The 25,500-nt window shown below is 41.7% G+C and overlaps 7 protein-coding genes across 8 annotated transcripts; 5 read left to right on the top strand and 2 right to left on the bottom strand.

Moving 5' to 3' along the window:
* The first annotated feature begins 798 nt into the window (after positions 1-798).
* Positions 799-1,286, top strand: LOC132941421 (histone H2A-like). Its single transcript, XM_061009465.1, has one exon. The coding sequence runs from the start codon at positions 863-865 to the stop codon at positions 1,238-1,240; it is 378 nt and encodes a 125-aa protein (XP_060865448.1). The 5' UTR covers positions 799-862; the 3' UTR covers positions 1,241-1,286.
* Positions 1,287-3,098: 1,812 nt separating this feature from the next.
* On the bottom strand, positions 3,099-3,607 carry LOC132941419 (histone H3). The gene has a single exon (XM_061009463.1). It carries the CDS (start codon positions 3,512-3,514, stop codon positions 3,104-3,106), a length of 411 nt encoding a protein of 136 aa, XP_060865446.1. The 5' UTR covers positions 3,515-3,607; the 3' UTR covers positions 3,099-3,103.
* Positions 3,608-8,202: 4,595 nt separating this feature from the next.
* LOC132940848 (histone H4) lies at positions 8,203-10,552 on the top strand. The gene has a single exon (XM_061008636.1). It carries the CDS (start codon positions 8,253-8,255, stop codon positions 8,562-8,564), a length of 312 nt encoding a protein of 103 aa, XP_060864619.1. The 5' UTR covers positions 8,203-8,252; the 3' UTR covers positions 8,565-10,552.
* A 141-nt stretch (positions 10,553-10,693) lies between these two features.
* On the top strand, positions 10,694-14,892 carry LOC132940842 (histone H1-like). 2 transcript variants are annotated; one of them, XM_061008631.1, is made up of 3 exons: positions 10,694-11,959; positions 12,035-12,150; positions 14,774-14,892. In XM_061008631.1, the coding sequence occupies exon 1, from the start codon at positions 10,769-10,771 to the stop codon at positions 11,381-11,383; it is 615 nt and encodes a 204-aa protein (XP_060864614.1). In that variant the 5' UTR covers positions 10,694-10,768; the 3' UTR covers positions 11,384-11,959; positions 12,035-12,150; positions 14,774-14,892. The 2 variants fall into 2 exon arrangements, with proteins under 2 accessions (XP_060864614.1, XP_060864613.1); XM_061008630.1 differs by having other exon boundaries at positions 10,694-12,150.
* A 1,979-nt stretch (positions 14,893-16,871) lies between these two features.
* On the bottom strand, positions 16,872-17,252 carry LOC132940653 (histone H2B-like). The gene has a single exon (XM_061008364.1). The coding sequence runs from the start codon at positions 17,250-17,252 to the stop codon at positions 16,872-16,874; it is 381 nt and encodes a 126-aa protein (XP_060864347.1).
* A 61-nt stretch (positions 17,253-17,313) lies between these two features.
* On the top strand, positions 17,314-18,089 carry LOC132940845 (histone H2A-like). The gene has a single exon (XM_061008634.1). The coding sequence runs from the start codon at positions 17,666-17,668 to the stop codon at positions 18,041-18,043; it is 378 nt and encodes a 125-aa protein (XP_060864617.1). The 5' UTR covers positions 17,314-17,665; the 3' UTR covers positions 18,044-18,089.
* Positions 18,090-24,924: 6,835 nt separating this feature from the next.
* LOC132940844 (histone H2A-like) lies at positions 24,925-25,475 on the top strand. Its single transcript, XM_061008633.1, has one exon. The coding sequence runs from the start codon at positions 25,052-25,054 to the stop codon at positions 25,427-25,429; it is 378 nt and encodes a 125-aa protein (XP_060864616.1). The 5' UTR covers positions 24,925-25,051; the 3' UTR covers positions 25,430-25,475.
* The last annotated feature ends 25 nt before the right edge of the window (positions 25,476-25,500 follow it).

Below are 25,500 nucleotides of genomic sequence, written 5' to 3'. Positions count from 1 at the left end.
TCATCTCTCGTTATTCGCCGACGACACGATGTTCTTTACTTACGACCACAACCAAAAACGAGCCGCCATACAGTTACAACACCAACTTAACCTTGCAACCACATGGTTTCACCGATGGCGAATCAAAATAAACGCGACCAAAACTGTAGGTATCATTTTCGGACACTCAAATACCACCCACGTACCACCACTACTACTCGACAACCACTCCATTAACTGGTCCGACAAAGCAAAATACCTCGGCGTCACCATCGGGCGCAAACTCACTTTCGGCAAACATATTCAAAACATCACCAAAAAGGCCACCCGCATCCGAGGTTTGCTTTACCCCATACTAAATCGCACTAGCCCCGTCCCAACGACAACGAAACTTAACATACTAAAACTTTACGTCTCACCAATCCTAACGTACGCTGGCTCTTCTTGGGCACCCTTTATAGGACCCTCTCAATGGAACCAAATCGAATCCGTCCAAAACATCGGCATACGCACCATAACGCGTATGCCCACTATCGTTAGAAATTCGGTCCTTCTAAAATCGACAAATTTCAAATCTATTCAAACCTCCATTCGTTCCCAAACCAAATCAATGTTCTACAAAAATTCTTTCTCGAATCATACTCACATCCGACTTCTAGGTAAAACACACCCTCCCCCAAATACTAAACGTAAATTGAAACCCTACCCACTCTCTTGGACAGAACAATAAATTTAACCATTTCTTCTTAATTTCCATCCACTAGTAGAGGCACAAGCCTGGAATAGTAAACGGCATAGCCATCCCTTTCAAAGCAAAGCAAAGCAATCGCACATCAGTCTCATTTAGTATCGAATCTGAACCATTCCAAGCACAATTACAATCATGAGCGGACGCGGCAAAGCAGGAAAATCGAAGGGAGGCAAATCCAAGACCAGGTCGTCCCGCGCCGGACTCCAGTTCCCGGTCGGTCGTATCCATCGTCTGTTGAGAAAAGGAAACTACGCCGAACGTGTCGGAGCCGGAGCACCGGTATACCTGGCCGCCGTCATGGAGTACTTGGCAGCTGAAGTTTTGGAGTTGGCCGGTAACGCCGCCCGTGACAACAAGAAGTCTCGTATCATCCCCAGACATTTGCAATTGGCCATCAGGAACGACGAGGAGTTGAACAAATTGTTGTCCGGAGTAACCATCGCTCAAGGCGGTGTGTTGCCCAACATCCAAGCCGTGCTCTTGCCCAAGAAGACCGAGAAGAAGGCCTAACTTTGCTACCTTACCCTACAAACACAGTTTAAAACGGCCCTTTTCAGGGCCACCAAAATTAAAACAAACGGTCCGTCCGAATTTTTTTCCAGCAGATACACTAGATTGTGTTAGTACTACACGTGTAGCTGTCGTTGCTTTCAGATTTTTAAGCGAATGCCTTGAAATTTTTCAATCGAGATCGGGCACGATTTTACATTAAATATACTTGGATAACGATTCTGAAGGGCCTTAATTCCATTTCCTTCATATTTCGAAGAAGAAGCCGTCACTTGTGGGTGGCCTTAAACCTTAAAAATCGTATTAAAAAATTATCCCATCGAATTACTATGGGTACACCGTCAACATAAGCTGGCTCGTCGTCAAACGAATGTTTAGAATTAAACGCTGATTTTACTCAAATACGGCTACGCTGACCACTGGCGGCTTACAAAACAACCGTTTTTATTAAAAAATTATATTTTTTATCCTTATAATTTTTTAAGTTTTTTACTTTTTTTATACAACATAGTGTTTTTTAATTTTATATTCCAAAGCAGAATATTTTTCTTAGTATTTCGACACATAGAAGTGGACAAACATTTCGCGGGGTAACCCCGTACCACTCCACTCCGCTCATCTAAACTTTAAATACTTATAACTCATAAACTACTCGTCCCAAATTCGATTTTCATGTATCGAAATACCAAGTAAAATACTCTGCTTTGGAATATAAAATTAAAACCCTATGTTGTCATACAAAAAAGTGAAAAACTTAAAAAATTATAAGGATAAAAAATACAATTTTTTAATAAAAACGTTGTTTTATAAGCGATTTGAAACGATGTAAAAAAATATTTACACTTTATGAAATATTGGTTGTTGTTTGATAAAAGAATCGCCCGGTGTTAACTGTAAGTAGACCAAAATATTTTAAAGCCTCACAATGACGATTGTTCACTTTTGGTCTGATTGTGACATTAAAAATAAGCTAGTTATGTTGTATAATTTGACAAGACGTCAATCAAATAAACCCGGAAATGAATATAGCACGAATTATCGAGGTAATCAGATGATTGACAATTAAACAATGAAATACAAAATATATTCTAAAGTATGTTGTTCTAAAAATATTCTAATAGGTATCTGTTTTCGGTTATTTGGGAAATGACGACGCGATAAAGTATCGCGATTAGTACTTAACTGTATTGTAAATACCGTGATGCGGGTATTACCGTCGATAACAAGACATTTGTAAAAACATTCTAAAAATAACCCCTTTGTATGGTTTCCATTATTATGCGTTGTTGTCTGTCGATCCGTGGTAATGAAAATATTAACATCAACACGTGAACGACTGACGAAAGTTATACCTAACCATATTATACCCGTCTACAATGTCAACATGGGTCTTTCGGAATTTTTAATTAGATACTATCGGTGTTTTACTTAATTGAAGCCATGTAAACACCGAGAATCCTGGATAATTATTGTTTATTGATCGATAATCGGTAATAAAAATCTCAATGTTTACATGGTAAATGGCGTACACCTATTTATCAAACTCCGCGGGAAATCTTGACAAGAGTATCCATAAATAAACAGACGATAGTCGGCTGGTAGTGTCGTGTATTATGTAACGTCGTGGTCTCGTGGAGATTGTCACACCGTTGAATTATTCGATTCCCCATCTCATAATTTTGGCCTGGGTTGTTTATTTATCATTCTCCTATTTTGTAAAATCTGTACAACAATAATAATAATATACTGCCGCTAGCGCAATATTCACAATCACTATTCGTGCCCATCGCCAGACTATAATTACGTTTTGGTGGCCCTGAAAAGGGCCTTTTTAAGGTATGATAACTAATGACGATGATCAAGTTAAGCACGTTCACCGCGGATACGACGGGCCAACTGGATGTCCTTTGGCATGATGGTGACACGCTTGGCGTGGATCGCGCAAAGATTGGTGTCTTCGAACAGACCTACCAAGTATGCCTCGCTGGCTTCTTGCAACGCCATGACGGCGGAGCTCTGGAAACGCAGGTCGGTCTTGAAGTCCTGGGCGATCTCGCGCACTAGACGTTGGAACGGCAATTTGCGGATCAAAAGTTCTGTGCTCTTCTGATAACGACGGATTTCACGGAGGGCAACGGTTCCCGGACGGTAACGATGTGGTTTTTTCACTCCTCCGGTGGCGGGTGCGCTCTTACGTGCGGCTTTGGTGGCCAACTGTTTCCTGGGCGCCTTTCCGCCGGTGGATTTACGAGCTGTCTGCTTGGTACGTGCCATTGCGCTGCTGGATTAGATTGTTCTGAGTTGGTGTGCAAAACGTGGATGTCGGACGACTGATGTGGTTCGAACACACTGTCGACCGGTATATATACGTAAATGGGAACAGTATGCGTCGTCCTCATTGGACGATGTTTAACGTTTAGAATTTTAGCGGCGGGGTGGGGGGATAACCGGTCATGGTTCCGATTGGTGGTTCGGTGTCGAGAGAAACGGTTAAAAGGGACTGCGACCTGAAGAAAAGTATCATCTCATCACTATTCAACGTTCAGTTCACATCCGAGCAAGACGTCCTCTGCCAACTACTCTACAGCCAGCCGTTCTCACCGCTTCAACAGGGCAACAGCGCCCACGGTTCACACCACGAACCCACAACCTCAAAACAGCCGTTCTCACTGCTTCAACAGGGCTCCAGCGCCTACGGTTCACACCACGAACCTTCAACTCAAACAGCCGTTTTCACCGCTCTCCAACAGGGCACCAGCGCCCACAAGTAAGCCGTCGCGGAAGCGACGTCCCTCCGTTATAGCTGTCGTGGGGCCGCGCCCTCACATAGCCACAGCAACCCATCCCCTCCCTAAACAAACCCACGCCCATCAAACATGGGCAAAAAACGCAAAGGGGGTAACCCCCCTACCAACCACCTACTAAAATTCGCACGTCAGCGTTCTGCTCCTCCCTCTCCAACACCATCAAAAACTTCCGACTCCGAAACGTTAGACTCCTTCTCTGACTCAAGCGCCTCGACACAACACTCTCGATCCTCACTAACTTCCGTACAATCTACAGATACATTAACTTCCGTACCTAAACCAAACCAAACAAATAGCTCCGCACAAAATCAGACCACCTCCGTACAAAACCAAACCTCCTCCTCACTAAACCAAATAACCTCCACACCAAATCAAACCACCACCGCATCTAATCAATCTACTTCCGCACCAAACACACCAAAAACTCCGATTAAACCTACATCCGCTAGACCACCACCAATCATGCTAAGCTCCGGCTCCTGGCGGAAGATCGCTCCCGTGATCTACGCCCTCCCAAACCTTGCCCCTACCTCTCTAACCGCCAAATCGTCCTCCAACGCCCAAGTCACCGTCCAAACTTCTGACGCGACCCTTTTCCGACTAATCCAGAAAACCCTACTGCATCATGGTATCGAATTCCACACCTTTTCACTCCCCGAAGAACGATCCATCAAAGTCGTGCTGAAGGGCATCCCACATGATATCCCGGTCGACGAAATCCAAGGGGAGCTGGAAACCCTTGGATTCTCCGTTAAATTCATCCGCCGTTTCGGCACCCCGGAAAAACCGATGCCAATTTGTGTGGTACACATCGCGTCAAATCCAAATTCAAAAGACATTTTCCTGTTAAACAATCTCTTCTATATACAAATTTCCGTCGAACCCCTCAAACCCTCCGGCCCAGCCCAATGCTTTTCGTGCCAACGCTTCGGCCACGGTTCACGCAACTGTGGTCACCCACCCAGATGTGTGAAATGTGCAGGAAACCACTTGGCTAGCGACTGCCAAAAAACCCGCGAACAGGCCCCCACATGCTGCAACTGCGGCGGATCACATACCGCAAATTTCCGAGGTTGCCCCCACTTACTGGCCCAAAACCAACCAAAACCACAAACTCATGCCCAAACCGTCCAAAAACCAAACAAAACCCTTCCTATTCAAAAAACACCACCTCCCCCACCTGCACCTAGGCCCACCCTGTCCTACGCTACTGCAACTGCCGGAGCAGCTCCCCCCTCCCCCACTCCCCAAGCACCACAAATCAACCTGTCCCTGATTCTAAACCTCCTGACCAACCTACTGACTGCCCTGGCAACCAACCAGGACCCCAAAACACTGATGGAAACGACCATAAAAGCATTCCTGACAATTCTCACGCCTCCCAATGAATAACTTAAAAATCCTGTTTTGGAACTCCAACGGTATTACACACAAACTTAATGAACTAACAGCTCTCGCGCTCCAACTAAAAACCGACATAATCTTACTTAACGAAACTCGTCTATCTCCCTCCACCAACCTTCACATTCCAAATTACTTCACGTACAGGAACGACCTACCGACTACCCGGGGCTCGCCCCCTCACGGCGGCACGGCCGTCCTTATTCACCGTCGCATCGTCCACCAACCTATGACTCTTAACACAACCATTCAAACCTCTTCAGTCCTTATCAAACTTAACAACCATGAAATACTTGTATCAGCGGTATACAAACCACCTGGCGCCACTCTCTCGACACCTGACTTAGACTTACTTACCCAAAGCGCGGAATGGCAAATATCGGCAGGCGATTTCAACGCCAAACACCCACTGTGGTACAGCCACTCAACAAACGCAGCCGGCCGTGTTCTCTTCGATCACGTTCAACATTCGGACTATGTCATTACTGCCCCCTCTTCCCCCACACATTTTCCCACTTACACCCGTCACAGACCCGACGTACTCGACATCGCCCTCGCACGTCTACCATACCCGACCCAAATCGAAAACCTCAACGAACTATCTTCCGACCATAACCCTATACTTCTTGTGACTCTATGTACTCCGATCTCATCGTCTCCTCCTACTACTAACCGCTTCATTAACTGGACAAAATACAAAACGATCCTTAACAACTTACCAAACTCTCCCGTACCACCGACAAATGACAAACATTCAATTGACCTAGCAGTCGATTGTCTGACCAAAAACCTGCAACACGCTATCGAAGCTAGCGTATTTACTCCTAAACTCAAAAACTCGTCCCTCTTACTTCCCGACTACATAAAACTAGAAATAACTGGAAAAAACCAACTACGCCGTCTATGGCAGAGAAACCGTGAACCAACCGTTAAACGCCAACTTAACGCCAAAATCGCACTAATTCGTACATTACTTCTAACTCACAAAACTGACCAATGGGACTCCTTCCTAAACTCTCTCGACCAACAAGACAACTCCATTTACAAACTCAACAAAAGCCTCCTTCATAAACGTCCAGCTTCTCACCCTCTGACCGGGCCAAACGGTCTTGTCTTTCCGGCCAAAGACCGAGCCGAGCTGATAGCGGACTCTCTCGAACAACAATTCCAAACCAACCCCGGTCCCGACATACCAGAAGTGACCGCGTACTACCATTCACTACAAAACCACAATACTATAAAATCTAACCTGTTCACCACCCCCGGCACCGTTCAAAAAATCATAAGCGACCTTCGCAAGAAGAAAGCCCCAGGCGATGATCTCATCACCAACACGGCTCTTAAATTTCTTCCCAACAATATCTTACTATCCCTAACGCAAATTATAAACAACTCCTTCAGAATCTGCTACTTTCCACTTGCCTGGAAAAAAGCAGTCATAATTTCCATTCCCAAACCAGGCAAAGACCACAAACTACCCGTAAACTACCGCCCAATCGCTCTGCTTTCCTCCCTATCAAAAATCTACGAACGACTCATACTCACTCACCTGCAAAACATACTCCGTGACAAAATCCGCCCAGAACAGTTTGCCTTCAGACCCGAACACTCTACTACCCACCAACTGACCAAACTCACTCACCAACTCAGCCAGAACTTTAACAACAACATTAACACCGCTTCTATATTTCTTGATGTGGAGAAAGCTTTCGACAGAGTCTGGCACGCCGGACTCCTTTACAAACTTTCTCAACTCAACATCCCGACCGAAATCATTAAAATTATAGAATCCTTTCTCACCGACCGCACTTTTATCGCTAAAATCGAAGACTCTTTCTCGTCCACCAGACACATTCTCGCAGGCGTCCCTCAAGGATCCTGCCTATCACCAACTCTCTACTTGACCTACATAAACGACATTCCGACGACTTCCAAAGCTCATCTCTCGTTATTCGCCGACGACACGATGTTCTTTACTTACGACCACAACCAAAAACGAGCCGCCATACAGTTACAACACCAACTTAACCTTGCAACCACATGGTTTCACCGATGGCGAATCAAAATAAACGCGACCAAAACTGTAGGTATCATTTTCGGACACTCAAATACCACCCACGTACCACCACTACTACTCGACAACCACTCCATTAACTGGTCCGACAAAGCAAAATACCTCGGCGTCACCATCGGGCGCAAACTCACTTTCGGCAAACATATTCAAAACATCACCAAAAAGGCCACCCGCATCCGAGGTTTGCTTTACCCCATACTAAATCGCACTAGCCCCGTCCCAACGACAACGAAACTTAACATACTAAAACTTTACGTCTCACCAATCCTAACGTACGCTGGCTCTTCTTGGGCACCCTTTATAGGACCCTCTCAATGGAACCAAATCGAATCCGTCCAAAACATCGGCATACGCACCATAACGCGTATGCCCACTATCGTTAGAAATTCGGTCCTTCTAAAATCGACAAATTTCAAATCTATTCAAACCTCCATTCGTTCCCAAACCAAATCAATGTTCTACAAAAATTCTTTCTCGAATCATACTCACATCCGACTTCTAGGTAAAACACACCCTCCCCCAAATACTAAACGTAAATTGAAACCCTACCCACTCTCTTGGACAGAACAATAAATTTAACCATTTCTTCTTAATTTCCATCCACTAGTAGAGGCACAAGCCTGGAATAGTAAACGGCATAGCCATCCCTTTCAAAGCAAAGCAGAAAAGTATCAGTCAACGTTCAGTTCACATCCGAGCAAGTTGTCCAACACTATTTCCAACATTCAAAATGACAGGACGAGGCAAAGGAGGAAAAGGTCTGGGAAAAGGAGGCGCGAAACGTCATCGTAAAGTGCTCCGTGATAACATCCAGGGAATCACCAAGCCCGCTATCCGTCGGTTGGCTCGCCGAGGCGGTGTTAAACGTATTTCCGGTTTGATCTACGAAGAGACCCGCGGAGTTCTGAAGGTATTCCTGGAAAACGTGATCCGTGACGCAGTCACATACACCGAGCACGCCAAGAGGAAGACCGTCACCGCCATGGACGTCGTGTACGCTCTCAAACGACAAGGTCGTACTCTGTACGGTTTCGGAGGTTAAATACTTGCTTCTGAAGTTTAAAAACATCTTAAAAAGGCCCTTTTCAGGGCCACCATATGACCATAGTATATCGTTTATAAAACCTTAGAATAAAAGAAAACATTCCGTTCAAGTTGGTTATATTCGGTGGCGACAATGATAATTCCCAATTTGTTTAAGAAAACACGCGGAATAACGTTCCGAATATAATAGATTATCCATAATATTGTTCTTTGAACGTTTTTCCATGATTACAATTGAAATACTACCCTAAGTCAAAACATAGAAATAACCGTTACGTTGGTAACCGTAATCTTGTTATGATATTATTGCGGGACTTTGAATTCAATATTACAAAAAAAGCTTCAAGAAATATATTTTTCGAGTCAATCATTGCTTCTTCCAGCCCAGGATAATGTTGTAATATTAATTGCTTAATCGAGTTCTAAAGCTATTATTCTAATGATATTATCGAATAAATTGCTGCCTGGTTTGGTTTGGTGATCAGTTGATTATTTTTTGTGAATTCCAGTGGTGATTTACTATTTCACTACGTCATTCGTTACGTGAACCTACCATGAATAAGCCACGAGGTTTTTGTTTAATGATTTATTTTTAGAATGTTTTTTTTTTTCGAATTTCATTGTATACATTATAATTGTTATATATTGCAAGAAACATCGGTTCCCATAATATGATAGAGTAACCATGATGACCATGTATAATAGTATAGGTACTATAAACACGATAGATATTCATATTATTAATAGCCGTTGTGCGGGTATTACCGTCGATAACAAACAATTTGGTAAAAACATTCTAAAAATAACTCACCAATGAAAAACCTCATAGAATGATATTGAGAATACTGGCAAAAAGGGTGTCCAAAAACGTAGAAAATGTAAATTATTGTTGTAAGAACTAAAATTCAGAAAATTAGTTTCTATAGAAATACCGGGACGGGGAATAATAATAATATCTCGGCGTAATTAAATGTCATTATAAGTTAAATCATTGATGCGGTTATAAATAAAATTTCATTTGGGAAATTCTTAATTATAATCCATGGTTTTATTTTAACTAATTACAACGAAACTTCGAATTAAAATATTAATTGAGGGCATTGCGTGAATTTTTTCATGTACTTTATCACTTGTAAGACGGAGACAACAATTAATGCGTGTACGTACAGGCCACGACGTTGCGCAGGTGAACTGTAAACAATTCACGTTCATTTTTTTACTTTTTTTTTTTTACTTTTCGTCTATCCAGATATAACGCGATGAGACTCCTGAACACTTATTTGCAGTTGTTAATACGATTACTTGTCTTGAGGTCGATCAGCACACGTTTTAAGATTATTTATTTATTTTATTTGAATTTTAAAAATTTTGGAAAATATTAAATATTTAAACAAAATCGATAGGAGTTTAGGAACGAGAAAATGTGTTGTTATCGATCTCAAGTAAATATATTAGTGTATTCAAATCAGTTTTCAAAAGTCTCATCACGTTATCCGGTCCATCGGTAGGTCTGACAAAAAGTGCATACAAATGAACATAAATTGTTGCAAATTTGCACTGAGTTTCGACCGAAGTCCTCTGACAATGTGTTATTATAATTGTGTATTCAACATGATTTCGGTTAAGTACGATGAAGACGAGATTTATTGATAAAGTCTGCCTCGTTAAAATTTCAGGTAGAAACGCCGGTGACACCGTGCCGTAGCAGAGTCCTAAAACCTTCATATTCGAACAGCCACTGTTCGTCGGAAAATCGGTCGATTGGAAATCTGCAAATTCTATGGTCTCGGGAAACTCGTGGAGAATTCATCCAAAATATTTTTGTCAATTTTCGACTGGTTTCAGTCATACGACAGACCTTCAAATACGGTTTACGAAAACGCGGTCGGAAGTGTGGAAATAACGACTCGTGGTGGTTTCGTGGTACTGGGTGGCGATGCAATAATCATTGGCGATCGTTTAGAATTTAGTTAGCTTTCCAAAAAGTTCAAAGCCAGATTTTTACCACCATTTCCCGTTGAGATATTGTGAAAAACGATTGTACAACCGTAGCTCGGACGACGACGCGAATCACACTGGTTTACTAGTTGGCACGGTGCACTGTATATATTTACACATTTTTTAACCCGTTTGGTATCACCGCAGTGAACAGACGAATCATCCATCGTTTTTAATATTTACTTGAACAATATCATCATCAACATGACAGACACCGTCGCTACAACTCCGGCTCCAGTCGCCGCATCGCCGGCCGCGAAGAAGTCTCCTGCCAAGAAGAAGTTGTCGGCTTCTAAAGTCAAGAAGACCGTTGCGTTGCACCTGACCACCGCCGTGATGGTCACGTCGGCCATCAAGGAGCTCAAGGAGAAGAAAGGTTCGTCGTTACCGGCCATCAAGAAATACTTGGCCGCCAACTACAAAGTCGATCCCGCCAAGCTGGCGCCTTTCATCAGGAAGTTTTTGAAAGCCGCCGTCGCCAACGGTACCGTCGTCCAGACCAAGGGAACCGGCGCTTCGGGACACTTCAAGTTGCCCGTCGCCGAGGTCAAGCCGAAAAAGGCCGTTGTAGCCAAGAAGAAGAAATCCATCGTCAAAAAAGTCAAAGCCGCCGGAACACCGAAGAAGAAGAAGCTCGTAGCCGCCAAGAAACCCGCGGCGGGTGAACCAGCAGCCAAAAAAGCGAAAAAGGCCGCTGCGACGAAACCCAAGGCGACTACACCAAAGAAGGCCCCAGCCAAAGCGAAAAAGCCGGCCGCCGTCAAACCCAAATCGAAGAAAACTCCGATCAAGAAAACCGCAGCTCCCAAAAAGAAGTAGTGCGGTAGTAAAATACTATCCCCTCTTCCTTCCTTAAAACGGTCCTTTTCAGGACCACCAATTTTATGACTCGCACTTCTCTCAATAAATATATTTCATACATTTACAGTAAGCTGTGTACGATTGTATTACGCGTGATTTAGAAAATAATATTTTATAAAGTCCGTTCGCGTGTTTGGTCGTTTCAGACTATGGACGGGTGAAACGTACCCAGTTGCAGTTTGATTATATTGCAATCGATCAAAATGAAAACATCGGTTACAATTATTGTTAAGGAATTCCCAAATTCAATATTATTTATAACCGACTAATAATAACATTTAATTACGTCGAGATACTATTGCCCGTATCGGTATTTCTATAGGTTTTTCATTGATGAGTTATTTTTAGAATGTTTTTACCAAATTCCTCGTGACCCGCACAATGGTTATTAACGATATGAATATTATTTATTATCAAATTATAATGTTATATTTATATCGCCTGTGACAATCGCCAATTGTGTTGACGTTCAAATAATTCAATCGAACAAAAATAATAAACCGAGACGTGAATAGAAAGACAAGTCGTTAAGCAGTAAATAATATAACTTAAACTCGCACATTTCGTTACGTTCGGGTTATTTTCATCAAATATTTCGATACTTTCAAGTTTCAGTTCGGAGCGGGACAAAGGCAGCTGTTTCTTCGGCGGCGGACATCTGAACGTCTGGTCCTTGATACATATGACACAGCTCTACGTTTCGTCGGAAGAGTCCGTGTTTACGCGTAAGTTTGTTTTTATTTTATTTTGCTGCTCAAATTTACCATTTTAGACTTGAATTGAATTAAATATTTATCGACACGGACAATTTGCTAACTCGGTGACGTATAAACGATTTATAAAAATAACATCATTTTAATTACATTAAGTTTAAAGAATTTGCAATTGTTTCCAAAATACCGCCGTGTCTAGTGCAACTGCCTTCAATAAATGAGTAGATCAACTGAATGTTACCGAAAAAATCAAATGTTATTCTATTTTCTCTCCCAACTGAATCTACTAAAATCAAATTGAGACAATGAACAAAGAACGCTTTATCATTTTTCTTTTTGAATTTAGCTTGAACTCCGTTTACACTTCCCGACATTGTTGCTGCACCATCGAAGCACATTGATAAAACAGATTCCCATTTTACCTTCCCGTATTTATTGTATGATTTCGGTAAAGTACGATTAAGACGAGATTTATTGATAAAGTCTGCCTCGTTAAAATTTCGGGTAGAAACAATGTAAAATACTGACAATACTTACTTTTGAAGTTTTAAAACATCTTAAAAAGGCCCTTCTCAGGGCCACCATTTTTTTCTATACATCGTTTATAACCCAAAGTAATGATAACTCACTGCTGAACACTTGGTTGGAATACGATACTAACACGGAAATAGTCCGTTCTAGTTATTTGGTGGTAACAAACGTAAAGATAATTAACAATTTGTTTAAGATAACAACAGCACATTAGTGAACATAAAAACGCGCAGAATATAAATTATTACGCACCCGTTGCGTTTATGACATTATGAAGCTTTATCTTTGGCATCATCATCTGTCCAGTAATTTACTTTATTTTTTTTTTAAAATCTCGCTGACGATAGTTCATAAATACTAAACGAATAGTAATATTATAACGTTTCAAATATAATATCGTTTCCAAGTTCAATGTTCGGTAAATATTTTAATATGGTTGTATTTAAAATCTCCCATTTTATACCATAGTCGTTAACAACATCATTTATTGCATTAAAAATAGTCTGCGGATCAGTTGACATTGTTCTGTTCATACCTACAAACTGCTCCACTGGACATTTTTGTACATCATCAAAATACCTTGAAACTATTGATAGCTGTTCGTGGTGTCCGAAATCGCTTGTCTCGTCAGCAATAATTGATATTTTTTATTTTCAATTTTAAGTTTTAACTGATTTTTTAGAAACTTGACTTATTGGATATAATTAGATCGTTTTGAATTATATCACTACAATAAGTCGCGTTTTTTGGACCTAATTCTAAGTGAGATTTAAGAAGAGGATCATATTTGGCCAAAAGTGTAACAACATCTTTGAACAGACCTTTATCGTAACTACTTTCCTTCTCATTTTTTCCTCGGAATGAACGTCCACCAATACAAAGAGGAGTTATATCAATTAAGCGTTGCATGATTTGTCTATTTTTTAATATTTGCTGTTCTTTTTGACTATGTATAAGTTCTCTCTCTTCATCTAAAACTATATCTATTGGATTTAAATGCAAAAAGTTTGTTAATGAAGTTATGGTATTTAAATGAGTGTGTTTGAGGTTTGGTGTGCTTTAAATTTAGTTGTAGCTAGTTTTCAATCATTAAATCCAACTTTTGAATGCGCAGAATCTGTATAGCCGGCATTTATTCCTGAAGAATTGGTGAACATCCGACAGGGAAAACAAAAAGCTCTATCTAGTTTCACACTGTACTCAAGCCAATTGAATAATTATTCATACCAAGATTTATTAAAGCACCGCAATCTATCTCCAAACATTGTTCGTGGATACGATTTAAGTTTGGGTTGAAATGGGCCTCGAACAACCCTATATTTACGTTCTAACTGGGATGCCGGTAATAAATTAGCAGGATCATCAGGATCTAAAATGTTCAGAATTCATGCATAAGATGAACAATTTAAATTTAGTACACAATACTTACTCGGTTTGATCATTTAATGTTTAAAATTGTACAACTTGTTTTCTTAGTAAATAACAACATTTAAATAATATGAAGTATCGAGAAACATAAAGACACAACATTGATCAACACAAATATTATCAGTTAGGTATACCTAATAAAACTAATTAGTAAAAAGGTTTATTGGTTAATGGTTACTGCAAAAGCAAAAAATTACAATATTTATTTACCTAATATACATAATAAAAAGTCAACTACAAAACATTGACCCAACATGGTTCAAAATGTATATATTTGCTCGTGTGGCATAAAACCTAACCTAACCATATTTTAAATAATATATCTTAAACGGTAAAATATAATTTAACTTTGTAAAAATATATATGCCTTTGCACTTAGTAGCCTGGACCGGTCTGCCACCAAACACTGAACACAATTAATAGTAAACCTAACATAGCACGCACATAGACAAAACTAACAAATTATTATTACCTATTACAATATTATTTCTATCCATCATAAGGATATACATATAAGTTATAAATTAAACGTTTAACTAGATACAATGCGTCTATAAACACAGTCTAGAACTGAACACAAACAGCCAACATATACAAACATTAATACATTATTAAAATAATATTGTAAGTAAATACCCAACAGCTCATGTACAGTATTTGACTCGAACTTTTTCAGATTCTTCAACCGTATGACTGCAGTGTGTCAATGGGACTGGATCATCTGGATCATTGTCACCTAAATTAATAAAATGAATATTGTTAATTCATAAGTAAAATAAAACAGCTTACATAGTATGCATAGACAATATTATTAAAATAATGAAAAGGGCCGTTTTGGTTGAGTAATGATATTTCAAAACGAGAGATTTATTTGGGGCTGGTGTACTTGGCCACAGCCTTAGTTCCTTCACTGATGGCATGAAATATATATATATATATATATAATATTTATGACACATCTCTACGTTTCGTCGGAAGAGTCGGTGTTTACGCGTAAGTTTGTTTTAATTTTATTTTGGTGCTCAAATTTACCATTTTAGACTTGAATTGAATTAAATATTTATCGACACGGACAATTTGCTAACTCGGTGACGTATAAACGATTTAAATGATAATAACATTTTAATTACGTCGGTACATTATTGCTTGTATCGGTATTTCTATAGGTTTTTCATTGATGATTTATTTTTAGAACGTTTTTACCAAATTCCTTGTTATCGACGGTAATAGCTGCTATTAATGATACGAATATCCATCGTATTTATAGTATACTATTATATGTTTTGCCATATACATCATAGGGACCGATAAAATCCTTAAATAACCGGACACCGAATTTTTTTTTTCACCCGACTATTTGCTGAAAAATATGGTTGAATCAGCGTTTGACGACACTCAGCTGATGTTCAGAACTTCACGCATTACCTACGTCATGTATTTTAAAATTTCATTCGAGTTTATTATTCAATAACAACCAATTTTTCTTGAGCCCTTATCAGTGTCACCAATGTATATGTCACCAGTAAAATATTACTACATATTTCAATGATACGTTTTGTGAAATTGTAAATTTTGCACGTTGTAATTTTGTGTTATTTAGCTACACCTATTATCTATAGGTTTTGAGGTTAAAAAAAAAATCTAATAAAATTCGAAATTTACTTGTACCTATAAATAGCTCAAAAAGAGTAAAAATATTTTAATAATAATATTGTAAGATGTGTGGAAAATATAAATAAAAATATAATTTTTTTATCATAAATAAAATAAAATGTCATCTTGCCACCTGGGATATTATGATAATGTTATAATAAAAATTAAAAAAAACCCTTTTTTTAATGTTAAAAATATTACAATGCCGTTGTCGTACTTTTGGTACAACCGTGGCACTTGAACCAGAATTTGGCGGATGGTCATTTTTGTTATTTGGATGGACTATATTATTTAATTTGGATAACTGTCGGGAATCGAATAATTCAACAGTGCAACAATATCCACGAGACCACGACGTATAAAACATACATTATAATTATACACGACACTAGCAGCCGATTATCGTCTGTTTATTTATAGATACTTTTGTCCCGCGTTCTGGGGAAGTTTGATGAATAGGTACGCCATTTACCGAGTAAACATTGACATTGTTATAAATATATTTTTATTACTGATAGTCGATAAATAAACAATAATTATCCAGGATTCTCGGTGTTTATATGGCTTCAATTACGTAAGATACCGATTGTACCTAATTAAAAACCCGAAAGACCCATGTTGACATTACAGTCTGGTTAGGTATAGCTATTACTCACAGTCGCTCAAATATATATTAACGTTAATTTTTTCATTACCACGGATCGACCGACAGTTAAATAATAATAATGAAATTTGCCGTGCCCATAAGATTGGTTATTTTTAGCATGTTTTTGCCGAATCTCGTGTTTTCGACGGTAAAACCCGCACAACGTCTATTAATATCCATCGCATTTATAATAATACACACGATATTATATCATTCTATCAAAGAAGAACTCGATGTTTTAGTAAATTTCTCACGTAACCGGACGGCATTTTTTTTTCGTTGTTTTCTTTTTTAATTATCCCGATAATCACGCAGTGCTCCCCGCTCTGTACACACTGCAAATGTTCAAAATATTCTACGTGCGATAGTTTTAGTTCAAAAATAATGGTTGTTAGAGAACAGAAATTTTATAGCGATTGGTGGCCCTGAAAAGGGCCGTTTTAGTTGAGTAATGATATTTCACAAAACGGGAGACTTATTTGGAGCTGGTGTACTTGGTCACAGCCTTGGTTCCTTCACTGACGGCGTGCTTGGCCAATTCACCGGGCAACAAGAGTCGGACGGCAGTTTGGATTTCCCGGCTGGTAATGGTCGAACGTTTGTTGTAGTGGGCCAGACGACTGGATTCGGCGGCGATGCGCTCGAACAGGTCGTTGACGAAGCTGTTCATGATGCTCATGGCTTTGGACGAGACTCCGGTGTCGGGATGTACTTGTTTCAACACTTTGTAGATGTAGATTGCGTACGATTCTTTCCTCTTGGGCTTGCGCTTCTTGTCGGACTTGGCGATGTTCTTTTGTGCCTTGCCGGACGACTTCTTCATTGCTTTGCCCGCCGATTTTCCTCCTGGAGCCATTTCGAATAGTTGTAAATAGAAAACTTGTTGACGACTGAAACGTTGTGTACTGAGTGATGATTTGGCAGTACATCACTGGGGGTATATATTACCAAACCCAAGCGACATGCCGTTCGTTTATTGGTGTAAAAACCCACAGTGATGACGATATAAATAGAATCGTCGATTTGTCCATAACAACGGAAAATAGAAGTTTCTCTACGAGTACGTTTCACGGTTATGTCGAACGAAAACCACAACGTTTGGTAATGAAAGTCAACCGAACGGTGTGACGTAGTATCGTAGTGTTGTTATCTCTGTCCAATCACAGAATTGCTATCCACAATTTTACTATATATACGAAAATTTCAGGCGAATCGCACATCAGTCTCATTTAGTATCGAATCTGAACCATTCCAAGCACAATTACAATCATGAGCGGACGCGGCAAAGCAGGAAAATCGAAGGGAGGCAAATCCAAGACCAGGTCGTCCCGCGCCGGACTCCAGTTCCCGGTCGGTCGTATCCATCGTCTGTTGAGAAAAGGAAACTACGCCGAACGTGTCGGAGCCGGAGCACCGGTATACCTGGCCGCCGTCATGGAGTACTTGGCAGCTGAAGTTTTGGAGTTGGCCGGTAACGCCGCCCGTGACAACAAGAAGTCTCGTATCATCCCCAGACATTTGCAATTGGCCATCAGGAACGACGAGGAGTTGAACAAATTGTTGTCCGGAGTAACCATCGCTCAAGGCGGTGTGTTGCCCAACATCCAAGCCGTGCTCTTGCCCAAGAAGACCGAGAAGAAGGCCTAACTTTGCTACCTTACCCTACAAACACAGTTTAAAACGGCCCTTTTCAGGGCCACCAAAATTAAAACAAACGGTCCGTCCGAATTTTTTTCCAGCAGATACACTAGATTGTGTTAGTACTACACGTGTAGCTGTCGTTGCTTTCAGATTTTTAAGCGAATGCCTTGAAATTTTTCAATCGAGATCGGGCACGATTTTACATTAAATATACTTGGATAACGATTCTGAAGGGCCTTAATTCCATTTCCTTCATATTTCGAAGAAGAAGCCGTCACTTGTGGGTGGCCTTAAACCTTAAAAATCGTATTAAAAAATTATCCCATCGAATTACTATGGGTACACCGTCAACATAAGCTGGCTCGTCGTCAAACGAATGTTTAGAATTAAACGCTGATTTTACTCAAATACGGCTACGCTGACCACTGGCGGCTTACAAAACAACCGTTTTTATTAAAAAATTATATTTTTTATCCTTATAATTTTTTAAGTTTTTTACTTTTTTTATACAACATAGTGTTTTTTAATTTTATATTCCAAAGCAGAATATTTTTCTTAGTATTTCGACACATAGAAGTGGACAAACATTTCGCGGGGTAACCCCGTACCACTCCACTCCGCTCATCTAAACTTTAAATACTTATAACTCATAAACTACTCGTCCCAAATTCGATTTTCATGTATCGAAATACCAAGTAAAATACTCTGCTTTGGAATATAAAATTAAAACCCTATGTTGTCATACAAAAAAGTGAAAAACTTAAAAAATTATAAGGATAAAAAATACAATTTTTTAATAAAAACGTTGTTTTATAAGCGATTTGAAACGATGTAAAAAAATATTTACACTTTATGAAATATTGGTTGTTGTTTGATAAAAGAATCGCCCGGTGTTAACTGTAAGTAGACCAAAATATTTTAAAGCCTCACAATGACGATTGTTCACTTTTGGTCTGATTGTGACATTAAAAATAAGCTAGTTATGTTGTATAATTTGACAAGACGTCAATCAAATAAACCCGGAAATGAATATAGCACGAATTATCGAGGTAATCAGATGATTGACAATTAAACAATGAAATACAAAATATATTCTAAAGTATGTTGTTCTAAAAATATTCTAATAGGTATCTGTTTTCGGTTATTTGGGAAATGACGACGCGATAAAGTATCGCGATTAGTACTTAACTGTATTGTAAATACCGTGATGCGGGTATTACCGTCGATAACAAGACATTTGTAAAAACATTCTAAAAATAACCCCTTTGTATGGTTTCCATTATTATGCGTTGTTGTCTGTCGATCCGTGGTAATGAAAATATTAACATCAACACGTGAACGACTGACGAAAGTTATACCTAACCATATTATACCCGTCTACAATGTCAACATGGGTCTTTCGGAATTTTTAATTAGATACTATCGGTGTTTTACTTAATTGAAGCCATGTAAACACCGAGAATCCTGGATAATTATTGTTTATTGATCGATAATCGGTAATAAAAATCTCAATGTTTACATGGTAAATGGCGTACACCTATTTATCAAACTCCGCGGGAAATCTTGACAAGAGTATCCATAAATAAACAGACGATAGTCGGCTGGTAGTGTCGTGTATTATGTAACGTCGTGGTCTCGTGGAGATTGTCACACCGTTGAATTATTCGATTCCCCATCTCATAATTTTGGCCTGGGTTGTTTATTTATCATTCTCCTATTTTGTAAAATCTGTACAACAATAATAATAATATACTGCCGCTAGCGCAATATTCACAATCACTATTCGTGCCCATCGCCAGACTATAATTACGTTTTGGTGGCCCTGAAAAGGGCCTTTTTAAGGTATGATAACTAATGACGATGATCAAGTTAAGCACGTTCACCGCGGATACGACGGGCCAACTGGATGTCCTTTGGCATGATGGTGACACGCTTGGCGTGGATCGCGCAAAGATTGGTGTCTTCGAACAGACCTACCAAGTATGCCTCGCTGGCTTCTTGCAACGCCATGACGGCGGAGCTCTGGAAACGCAGGTCGGTCTTGAAGTCCTGGGCGATCTCGCGCACTAGACGTTGGAACGGCAATTTGCGGATCAAAAGTTCTGTGCTCTTCTGATAACGACGGATTTCACGGAGGGCAACAGTTCCCGGACGGTAACGATGTGGTTTTTTCACTCCTCCGGTGGCGGGTGCGCTCTTACGTGCGGCTTTGGTGGCCAACTGTTTCCTGGGCGCCTTTCCGCCGGTGGATTTACGAGCTGTCTGCTTGGTACGTGCCATTGCGCTGCTGGATTAGATTGTTCTGAGTTGGTGTGCAAAACGTGGATGTCGGACGACTGATGTGGTTCGAACACACTGTCGACCGGTATATATACGTAAATGGGAACAGTATGCGTCGTCCTCATTGGACGATGTTTAACGTTTAGAATTTTAGCGGCGGGGTGGGGGGATAACCGGTCATGGTTCCGATTGGTGGTTCGGTGTCGAGAGAAACGGTTAAAAGGGACTGCGACCTGAAGAAAAGTATCATCTCATCACTATTCAACGTTCAGTTCACATCCGAGCAAGACGTCCTCTGCCAACTACTCTACAGCCAGCCGTTCTCACCGCTTCAACAGGGCAACAGCGCCCACGGTTCACACCACGAACCCACAACCTCAAAACAGCCGTTCTCACTGCTTCAACAGGGCTCCAGCGCCTACGGTTCACACCACGAACCTTCAACTCAAACAGCCGTTTTCACCGCTCTCCAACAGGGCACCAGCGCCCACAAGTAAGCCGTCGCGGAAGCGACGTCCCTCCGTTATAGCTGTCGTGGGGCCGCGCCCTCACATAGCCACAGCAACCCATCCCCTCCCTAAACAAACCCACGCCAATCAAACATGGGCAAAAAACGCAAAGGGGGTAACCCCCCTACCAACCACCTACTAAAATTCGCACGTCAGCGTTCTGCTCCTCCCTCTCCAACACCATCAAAAACTTCCGACTCCGAAACGTTAGACTCCTTCTCTGACTCAAGCGCCTCGACACAACACTCTCGATCCTCACTAACTTCCGTACAATCTACAGATACATTAACTTCCGTACCTAAACCAAACCAAACAAATAGCTCCGCACAAAATCAGACCACCTCCGTACAAAACCAAACCTCCTCCTCACTAAACCAAATAACCTCCACACCAAATCAAACCACCACCGCATCTAATCAATCTACTTCCGCACCAAACACACCAAAAACTCCGATTAAACCTACATCCGCTAGACCACCACCAATTATGCTAAGCTCCGGCTCCTGGCGGAAGATCGCTCCCGTGATCTACGCCCTCCCAAACCTTGCCCCTACCTCTCTAACCGCCAAATCGTCCTCCAACGGCCAAGTCACCGTCCAAACTTCTGACGCGACCCTTTTCCGACTAATCCAGAAAACCCTACTGCATCATGGTATCGAATTCCACACCTTTTCACTCCCCGAAGAACGATCCATCAAAGTCGTGCTGAAGGGCATCCCACATGATATCCCGGTCGACGAAATCCAAGGGGAGCTGGAAACCCTTGGATTCTCCGTTAAATTCATCCGCCGTTTCGGCACCCCGGAAAAACCGATGCCAATTTGTGTGGTACACATCGCGTCAAATCCAAATTCAAAAGACATTTTCCTGTTAAACAATCTCTTCTATATACAAATTTCCGTCGAACCCCTCAAACCCTCCGGCCCAGCCCAATGCTTTTCGTGCCAACGCTTCGGCCACGGTTCACGCGACTGCGGTCACCCACCCAGATGTGTGAAATGTGCAGGAAACCACTTGGCTAGCGACTGCCAAAAAACCCGCGAACAGGCCCCCACATGCTGCAACTGCGGCGGATCACATACCGCAAATTTCCGAGGTTGCCCCCACTTACTGGCCCAAAACCAACCAAAACCACAAACTCAGGCCCAAACCGTCCAAAAACCAAACAAAACCCTTCCTATTCAAAAAACACCACCTCCCCCACCTGCACCTAGGCCAACCCTGTCCTACGCTACTGCAACTGCCGGAGCAGCTCCCCCCTCCCCCACTCCCCAAGCACCACAAATCAACCTGTCCCTGATTCTAAACCTCCTGACCAACCTACTGACTGCCCTGGCAACCAACCAGAACCCCAAAACACTGATGGAAACGACCATAAAAGCATTCCTGACAATTCTCACGCCTCCCAATGAATAACTTAAAAATCCTGTTTTGGAACTCCAACGGTATTACACACAAACTTAATGAACTAACAGCTCTCGCGCTCCAACTAAAAACCGACATAATCTTACTTAACGAAACTCGTCTATCTCCCTCCACCAACCTTCACATTCCAAATTACTTCACGTACAGGAACGACCTACCGACTACCCGGGGCTCGCCCCCTCACGGCGGCACGGCCGTCCTTATTCACCGTCGCATCGTCCACCAACCTATGACTCTTAACACAACCATTCAAACCTCTTCAGTCTTTATCAAACTTAACAACCATGAAATACTTGTATCAGCGGTATACAAACCACCTGGCGCCACTCTCTCGACACCTGACTTAGACTTACTTACCCAAAGCGCGGAATGGCAAATATCGGCAGGCGATTTCAACGCCAAACACCCACTGTGGTACAGCCACTCAACAAACGCAGCCGGCCGTGTTCTCTTCGATCACGTTCAACATTCGGACTATGTCATTACTGCCCCCTCTTCCCCCACACATTTTCCCACTTACACCCGTCACAGACCCGACGTACTTGACATCGCCCTCGCACGTCTACCATACCCGACCCAAATCGAAAACCTCAACGAACTATCTTCCGACCATAACCCTATACTTCTGGAGACTCTATGTACTCCGATCTCATCGTCTCCTCCTACTACTAACCGCTTCATTAACTGGACAAAATACAAAACGATCCTTACCAACTTACCAAACTCTCCCGTACCACCGACAAATGACAAACATTCAATTGACCTAGCAGTCGATTGTCTGACCAAAAACCTGCAACACGCTATCGAAGCTAGCGTATTTACTCCTAAACTCAAAAACTCGTCCCTCTTACTTCCCGACTACATAAAACTAGAAATAACTGGAAAAAACCAACTACGCCGTCTATGGCAGAGAAACCGTGACCCAACCGTTAAACGCCAACTTAACGCCAAAATCGCACTAATTCGTACATTACTTCTAACTCACAAAACTGACCAATGGGACTCCTTCCTAAACTCTCTCGACCAACAAGACAACTCCATTTACAAACTCAACAAAAGCCTCCTTCATAAACGTCCAGCTTCTCACCCTCTGACCGGGCCAAACGGTCTTGTCTTTCCGGCCAAAGACCGAGCCGAGCTGATAGCGGACTCTCTCGAACAACAATTCCAAACCAACCCCGGTCCCGACATACCAGAAGTGACCGCGTACTACCATTCACTACAAAACCACAATACTATAAAATCTAACCTGTTCACCACCCCCGGCACCGTTCAAAAAATCATAAGCGACCTTCGCAAGAAGAGAGCCCCAGGCGATGATCTCATCACCAACACGGCTCTTAAATTTCTTCCCAACAATATCTTACTATCCCTAACGCAAATTATAAACAGCTCCTTCAGAATCTGCTACTTTCCACTTGCCTGGAAAAAAGCAGTCATAATTTCCATTCCCAAACCAGGCAAAGACCACAAACTACCCGTAAACTACCGCCCAATCGCTCTGCTTTCCTCCCTATCAAAAATCTACGAACGACTCATACTCACTCACCTGCAAAACATACTCCGTGACAAAATCCGCCCAGAACAGTTTGCCTTCAGACCCGAACACTCTACTACCCACCAACTGACCAAACTCACTCACCAACTCAGCCAGAACTTTAACAACAACATTAACACCGCTTCTATATTTCTTGATGTGGAGAAAGCTTTCGACAGAGTCTGGCACGCCGGACTCCTTTACAAACTTTCTCAACTCAACATCCCGACCGAAATCATTAAAATTATAGAATCCTTTCTCACCGACCGCACTTTTATCGCTAAAATCGAAGACTCTTTCTCGTCCACCAGACACATTCTCGCAGGCGTCCCTCAAGGATCCTGCCTATCACCAACTCTCTACTTGACCTACATAAACGACATTCCGACGACTTCAAAAGCTCATCTCTCGTTATTCGCCGACGACACGATGTTCTTTACTTACGACCACAACCAAAAACGAGCCGCCATACAGTTACAACACCAACTTAACCTTGCAACCACATGGTTTCACCGATGGCGAATCAAAATAAACGCGACCAAAACTGTAGGTATCATTTTCGGACACTCAAATACCACCCACGTACCACCACTACTACTCGACAACCACTCCATTAACTGGTCCGACAAAGCAAAATACCTCGGCGTCACCATCGGGCGCAAACTCACTTTCGGCAAACATATTCAAAACATCACCAAAAAGGCCACCCGCATCCGAGGTTTGCTTTACCCCATACTAAATCGCACTAGCCCCGTCCCAACGACAACGAAACTTAACATACTAAAACTTTACGTCTCACCAATCCTAACGTACGCTGGCTCTTCTTGGGCACCCTTTATAGGACCCTCTCAATGGAACCAAATCGAATCCGTCCAAAACATCGGCATACGCACCATAACGCGTATGCCCACTATCGTTAGAAATTCGGTCCTTCTAAAATCGACAAATTTCAAATCTATTCAAACCTCCATTCGTTCCCAAACCAAATCAATGTTCTACAAAAATTCTTTCTCGAATCATACTCACATCCGACTTCTAGGTAAAACACACCCTCCCCCAAATACTAAACGTAAATTGAAACCCTACCCACTCTCTTGGACAGAACAATAAATTTAACCATTTCTTCTTAATTTCCATCCACTAGTAGAGGCACAAGCCTGGAATAGTAAACGGCATAGCCATCCCTTTCAAAGCAAAGCAAAGCAATCGCACATCAGTCTCATTTAGTATCGAATCTGAACCATTCCAAGCACAATTACAATCATGAGCGGACGCGGCAAAGCAGGAAAATCGAAGGGAGGCAAATCCAAGACCAGGTCGTCCCGCGCCGGACTCCAGTTCCCGGTCGGTCGTATCCATCGTCTGTTGAGAAAAGGAAACTACGCCGAACGTGTCGGAGCCGGAGCACCGGTATACCTGGCCGCCGTCATGGAGTACTTGGCAGCTGAAGTTTTGGAGTTGGCCGGTAACGCCGCCCGTGACAACAAGAAGTCTCGTATCATCCCCAGACATTTGCAATTGGCCATCAGGAACGACGAGGAGTTGAACAAATTGTTGTCCGGAGTAACCATCGCTCAAGGCGGTGTGTTGCCCAACATCCAAGCCGTGCTCTTGCCCAAGAAGACCGAGAAGAAGGCCTAACTTTGCTACCTTACCCTACAAACACAGTTTAAAACGGCCCTTTTCAGGGCCACCAAAATTAAAACAAACGG

The sequence above is a fragment of the Metopolophium dirhodum genome, chromosome 3, assembly GCF_019925205.1.
Source record: "Metopolophium dirhodum isolate CAU chromosome 3, ASM1992520v1, whole genome shotgun sequence".
Taxonomy (NCBI): Eukaryota; Metazoa; Arthropoda; class Insecta; order Hemiptera; family Aphididae; genus Metopolophium; species Metopolophium dirhodum.
This window is presented reverse-complemented; position numbering and strand designations above follow the sequence as displayed.

Excerpts from the sequence above, each read along its gene's own strand:
- LOC132941421 (XM_061009465.1), top strand. The coding sequence starts at position 863 with ATGAGCGGACGCGGCAAAGCAGGAAAATCGAAGGGAGGCAAATCCAAG.
- LOC132941419 (XM_061009463.1), bottom strand. The coding sequence starts at position 3,514 with ATGGCACGTACCAAGCAGACAGCTCGTAAATCCACCGGCGGAAAGGCG.
- LOC132940848 (XM_061008636.1), top strand. The coding sequence starts at position 8,253 with ATGACAGGACGAGGCAAAGGAGGAAAAGGTCTGGGAAAAGGAGGCGCG.
- LOC132940842 (XM_061008631.1), top strand. The coding sequence starts at position 10,769 with ATGACAGACACCGTCGCTACAACTCCGGCTCCAGTCGCCGCATCGCCG.
- LOC132940653 (XM_061008364.1), bottom strand. The coding sequence starts at position 17,252 with ATGGCTCCAGGAGGAAAATCGGCGGGCAAAGCAATGAAGAAGTCGTCC.
- LOC132940845 (XM_061008634.1), top strand. The coding sequence starts at position 17,666 with ATGAGCGGACGCGGCAAAGCAGGAAAATCGAAGGGAGGCAAATCCAAG.
- LOC132940844 (XM_061008633.1), top strand. The coding sequence starts at position 25,052 with ATGAGCGGACGCGGCAAAGCAGGAAAATCGAAGGGAGGCAAATCCAAG.